Below are 6,612 nucleotides of genomic sequence, written 5' to 3' on the forward strand. Positions count from 1 at the left end.
CTCTCTCTCTCTCTCTCTCTCTCTCTCTCTCTCTCTTTCTCAATCTTTCTCTGTCTTTCTCAATCTCTCTCTCTCTTTCTCAATCTCTCTGATTTTTTTTACTATAAAGTAATTTCAATCAATCCATGTGTTGTTATTTGTATAAGAGTATAAGAAGAGAGGGCATGTTTGATTCTGGATCTCCTGGACGCGTTGCTAGCTGTGCACTAAGATTAATGAAAACAAGGCCACCGATGGAAGGCTGTGCACAGCCATCCCCGTCCACCCCGTAGCATCAAACCCGACGCCCGAATATCATCCCGTTTGCAATGCAAATGAGAGGATAGCTCTATATGCTGGTTGTGAGTGGTGGTTTCTTATTCCCCCCCAAACCCCAACCAGCTCTGATTTATGGAACTTGCTTATTGTTTCTTTGATACTTCGTTTACTTTGATACTTGGACTTAGTGGTTTCCGTGGCAACTTCGATTTACGGTGCAATGGCTGTAAGTTATGTAAGTTGCTTATTGTTACTATGATACCTTGCTTACTTTAATGTTTTCTTTACTTTGTTGTTTTTTACTTTGACATTGTTACTTTGATACTAGTTTTGATACTTCGATGAAAGTCTGATGGTGAAAAAAAAATTGATTTTGAATTAAGGAATGTTTTTGCAATAAAAAACGATCAAAACTTAATTAGAAAAAATCTCCATAATTTCATTGTTCAGAGTTTTGAAGAAACCAAATGTTTCATAAGAAAGAAACGTGTAATTAGCTTAAACTGAAAGGATTTTTCTTTAATGTCACTCAAGCATCTAGAAAAGTATCCTTTAAAGAAGCCAAATTATTTCACTAAAAAAACTAGGGCCATTTTATTTAAAAATGATAAAACAAAAATCCTTTTGCAGGAGAATTAGACCTGAGTTTATTTCAATATATTGATTTAGTTTATCAAAATTACTCATAGTATATTAAAAAACACTGCCTGAATGTTTAACTACAAGTATTTCTTCAAACAATGCATTTTTATCCAAGAAAAGATAAGAGTGATGGTGGTGCCTAACAAGCCAAAATAAAGCAATGCAATAAGACAAACATAGAACGAGCACAAATTAAACGAATAATCAATTCAAACTTAAAATGAACTTAAATTACAGCAGATTACAGGTTTTCAGAGAAAAGTAAAGGCCATATTAAACTCAAGATCAGCAGATACGAAATACCTGTTTAAATTCAAGCTCAAAACGACCAGAAATTATTGTTAAAGAACAAATGAAACCCAAAACGAACATAAATTAAATAAAAAAAATTAGCAAAATAACATACAATAAGTACTAATATAAGTGAATAAATAAATCTTTAAACAATAAATGATTAAATTTAATTTGCAAATAAAGCTTAAAACGGAACAAAAATATTTTGCAATTGAAGCATAAATGAAACCCAAAACGAGCAAAAATTAAATAAACTATCAATGCAAACAAACGTACAATAGATGCTAATATAAACGAATGAAAAGGGGAGGGGGTATTCACTTACTGAGAAAGGTACCAACACTTTCTGAATCCACACTAGGCGGTACTCATGGTAGTTACGGCACCGGCCTGGCTAATTATTTCCCCCTACAAACCTGTATGGTTGATGTCTTTGCTCCATGGATCACAAATGAATATGAAAACTACACTTCTAATCTTCGACTGTATTATAAAAAAATTGGAGTTCTCCCCCCCCCCCCCTTTGAAAAAGAAATTAATTTTACGGTTATTTAAGACTTCTCATGTAATTTTACTGCATTTTTGTGTTATTTTCGTTTTTCAGTGTACTTCTTTTCCGCTATGACGGGGAGTACTTTTATTCGCTCAATGAAATTAATTTCTTTTTATTAAGCTTCAAATTTCTTCTAAAAAAAAAATTAAATTTAACAATAGTTAACTTGGCTGCTAACAATTCTTCTTGGAATATTATATGAAACTCGCCGTTCTTTAGCTGCTTTAATTATAAAATATTAATCTTTTCTTCTCTTTCAGGTTGCAAAGAAATTTGCTTCGCGCCAGTCGAAAGTACTTGACATAGTCAACAACTTCCAGAGGTTACAAGTTACATGAAGGATGGCTCATATGTTTTGGCAAATAATTTAAAATGTGTATATAATGGGGTGCCTTGTAACATGCCTGTATTAAAGCGCCTTTAGCTTCTTCGACCTATTTAAGCAGTTCAAAGTGATGATAATACAATAATCATAGTGACCAAATGAAAATGTTTTGTTTTCAGGATAAAAATGATTTTTCCCTGATCTATTAGCTTTAAATTTTTTTCAATTATCTACTAGTCACGAGTTCTATGTGTATTTGAGGCTTACCCGCAAAATGCCGTATTTCTTTATGAATATTGCTGAAAACTTACTTTGTACTTCTTTTTCCCTTTTTTTCGTTTTACAATTACCTAATATCAATGAAAACTCTTGATGTAACGGTTTTGTATATTTTGGCCTAGATGATGGTAGAAATATCTCTCATAATGCAATTTCAGTCAATATAAGTGGAAAATCAAAATTGACAAGGACATTTATAATTACCATAATACATAAATCTACACAACTTCTTCTACGAACATTTCCATTTTCACGGCTGGGGAAATGTTAATATTATATTAACTTACTTGAGCTAAGTCCCATTCATCCTCCACGGTAGTTCAGGACCTTTTCTTATGCCAAGGCGGAGAATTGGTAATATGCTAATGGGCAAAATTTGTATATCCATCTCTTTGGTGGGGGAGGGGAGCTCAGGTGAGAACCATGTATTCGGCTATAAAGATACCCTTTGATTGATGGGATGGTTTCAGCAACCAAAACTTGGCACCGACCCATTTACAGTGAATTTGTCATTAGGATTTTGTTTCTTTTTGACAAGTGTCCGTGAACGAACTTGTATTGTGTATTCCTATTTATAATAACGGTACTTACATGTATGCGATGAATATTTTGATTTTGTTTCTGATTTTATATTCACTAGGCACTTGCTTTGACTTTTTGTCCGATATTATCATTTCGATTTTTAAATAAAGATTAAACAAACTTAGATTTTATTTAATTTCAGAAATTATATAATTTTCGTTATTTGTGTTAGGCATAGGCATAGGCAGTTGTATCTGTAGTTGATAAAAAAAAAACTCTAATCACCAGCAAGTTCTTTCTTAACTTTAGAAATCTTAATTCATCAACAATGACAAAAAATTATCAATTAGGTTCAGCATTAATCTTGGATTGCTGTACTCATGTTATCTTCTTACAATACTATAATATAAAAACCCACTATCCTACTTTCAATTTCCAGAAAACATAAACGCTGTAAAAGCGATTTGACACAAATCCCATTATGGTTGGATAACACCTTGTTCTAAGAATTCAATTCAGACATTTAAAGTTGGGTAATATTAAATATCAATATTGGAAACGATATCAAAAAATTTCAGTTTTTTTCCATCTACCAGTGAACATTCAACTGGGAAATTTCAACATGCAAAAATTTCTCGATAATATTTAATGTAAATTTGAAGTTCTAGAGGGCATGGGAGCTATCTCCCCCTCCCGTCCTTCTTCCCTACGCCTATTGTGTTAGATGTAAAATACCAGTGCTTAATATGTAAATCCTGGTACGTGTGGAAGTTTTGTTGCTTTAGATGCGGTTATATGAAAGATAACAGAAATCATGGGCATGGGGCAGGGGGGAGGCATAGAAGTTGGTTACGTAAGTTAATTTGTAAGGTACGTACGTTTATTACAAACATAAACGTTCGTAAAAAAATAAAAGAAATCTAGCTGCATTTTTACGTAACTAAAAATCGGAGGGCAAAGAGGCCTCCTCTGCCATCCCTTTTTTATCAAAATCGTCTGATCAAAACCATCAGAAAGCCATGTAGCCAAAAAAAAAATAATATGCAAATTTTGTTTTAATTATTCATATGCGGTGAGCCCAAAATAAAATATGCATTAATTCAAAAACGTTCAGAAATTAAATAAAAAAACAAGTTTTTTAACTGTAAGTAAGGAGCGACATTAAAACGAACAGAAATTATTCCGTATATGAAAAGGGTTGTCCTCCCCTCAGTGCCTTGCTTTTTACACTAAGCTTTTTTTATTATTTTAAAAAGTAGAGTTGTGACAGAGTCAACCTTCAGCGTAAAGAGTGGGACGCTGAGGAGGGGTAACTTACGAATTATCTTACGTAACTAACTTCTATATTTTTATATTGTTATTACGTATATGAAAGGGTTTGCCCCCTCGTCAATACCTTGCTCTTTACACTAAAGCTTGAATTTTGTCCCAATTCTTTAAGAATGACTCCTGAATCACAAAGGCCGTAGAATAATTGATTGAAATTACTAAAAATACTTTAGCGTAAAGAGCGAGGTAATGAGGAGGAGACAAACGCCCTTTTACACGTAATAATTTCTGTTCGTTTTAAGTTTTAATGCTGCTCCTTACTTCCAGTTGAAATTTTTTTTTCTCCTTTATTTTTTAAATAATGATGGAAAACCCTGCGCCCCCTTCATGGAAATTCTGTTCTCTCGTGAAAAAATCCTCCATGGAAAGCCTAACCTAATCAATCACCTTCATACTCTTAGGCACAGCTGTAATAGTAGTAGTAATAGTATTGTAGTAATGTTGATATTACTAGTAATAGTATTGAATAGCGGTAGTACTACTAGTAGCAGTAGTATTAACCTATTGCCTTTTGGTCAGTTGAACATTCTTTTCATCGAGTCCTGGAAGTTTCAACTTAACACAATTAGCCATTGCTATGACATTGCATTTATGTCTTTATGATAACCTGTATGCTCATATACTTCTTGCATATACTTAGTATATGCACATATACTTCTAAAAAAAAATACAAAATATTCCCCATTTTTGTAGAAAGGAACTTGAAAGTTCTAGAGTAGAGTTTCCTGATACGTTGAATCTGATGGTGTGATTGTCGCTAAGATTCTAGGACTTTTAGGAGGTGTTTTCCCCTATTTTCTAAAATAAGGCACATTTTCTCAGGCTCGTAACTTTTGATGGGTAAGACTAAACTTGATGGAACTTATTTATTTAAAATCAGCATAAAAATACGATTCTTTTTATTGAACTATTGATATCAAAATTCTGTTTACTAGAGAGTTTGGTTACTATTGAGTCGGATCACTTCTTACTACAGTTCGTTATGACAAACTGTTTGACTACACAGTCAATGTCTACCTCAATATTTCAGTGAATGTTTGTAATGGCCAGTCCTGTCAGTTTAAAGTTCTTCGTTAGTATTTCCTCTTCCATTCATTCTAAAATATTCGAATAAAGACCAAAATCGTCAGAAAAATAGAAAATTTAATAAAGATGCATGTAGGTATGTGCTTCAAACTAGGTATATGAGTTGAAATACTCCTTAAGAAACAAATAATTTTGTGTTTGTCATCTTTGTTTTTGATTGGTATATATTGGTGGTTTAAATTCTCAGGGTTTCAAGACGTGGAGATTTCTAATTAATTTTTTTTAATATCAATAGTTTCAGATATTCAATTCAAACGTTTAAATCTAGATATATCTGTTGAGCACAGAAATAAAAATTTGAAATTTGTTTCAGATTTAGTATTAAGTAAGAGAATTATACTGTAAAAATTTTGATTTAAATACATCTAAATTTCGTGACTGGTTGGTATTGAGAAGGTAAGAAATTCTGAAGTAATATTGCAGTTGCATTCTGTTTCCGTGGTCAACTCAAGTTGTGTTAATTTCCCCTTTTTATCATTTTTCTTATTTTTAAATGTTGGAAAAAAATCCATGCCATTCCACTAATTCAAATTAAGAATTTAGAGACCATTAATACCAGCTAGTAAAAAAAAAAAATAAACACATAATTATTTGCCTTCTTTTATAAACAATTTTTCGAAAATCTATTCTTCTTAAATGATTAACCTTAAAAGGAGTAGTCTGCCTCATATAGTTAGTTTTAAGTATATACTTATACGAACCTTAATTAAAGTTTAAAGAGTATGGTCTTTCTTTTGATGTTTTAGGATGAACAGAGGTGATTTGTCATATAATGTAGAGCTTAGTTAGATGAAAATAAGCAGTAAAGTGGCCACTATTTGCTCACCAAAATCCAAACACTTAAATCGATAATTTTTTGCACTTCTCATACATTTAGTTTCTATTATACAAATCCCCTAGAAAACAACAGTGTTGTAAAAACCATTCTGCTTCACAAAAAAACGAACCCAAAAAAACAAAACAGACAGCCAAAAAAATCAATGATATTATTTTATTTGCCTCAGTGCCATAGCAAGACTCGAAAAAAAAATTTTGGCAGTAAAAAGAAGTAAATATTTTCCTTTTTAGCTCCGTTGTGATAGCACAATTCTGCAATATCACTTCAACAGCCTAAAGAAGCTAGGATTTTAAATTTTACCTCCTTGTTATTACGAAATGAAGATTTTCACCTCCCAGTTGGCTTTTGTGGTAAAACGGACAGATTCCCTAGATAAACAAAAATTTAAATAAATACTTTTTGGCAGTATGCGTCATTAGTAAAATCTAACAGAGACCGCAAAAAATAACCAAAACCTTGTTTGCAAAAAGAAACAGTCTTAATAAT

General features: G+C 32.1%; 1 protein-coding gene across 5 annotated transcripts in view; it reads left to right on the forward strand.

Moving 5' to 3' along the window:
• The window catches only part of LOC136043906 (uncharacterized), a 305,479-nt gene extending 302,422 nt beyond the window's left edge, over positions 1 to 3,057 (forward strand). For all 5 annotated transcript variants that reach the window (XM_065728944.1, XM_065728942.1, XM_065728943.1 and 2 more), the window contains one exon: positions 2,008 to 3,057. In XM_065728944.1, coding sequence (XP_065585016.1) covers positions 2,008 to 2,085 — 78 coding nt within the window. In that variant the 3' untranslated portion in view covers positions 2,086 to 3,057. The remainder of the gene's footprint in view (positions 1 to 2,007) is intronic.
• Positions 3,058 to 6,612: the final 3,555 nt, after the last annotated feature.

The sequence above is a fragment of the Artemia franciscana genome, chromosome 2, assembly GCF_032884065.1.
Source record: "Artemia franciscana chromosome 2, ASM3288406v1, whole genome shotgun sequence".
In the NCBI taxonomy this organism is placed as follows: Eukaryota; Metazoa; Arthropoda; class Branchiopoda; order Anostraca; family Artemiidae; genus Artemia; species Artemia franciscana.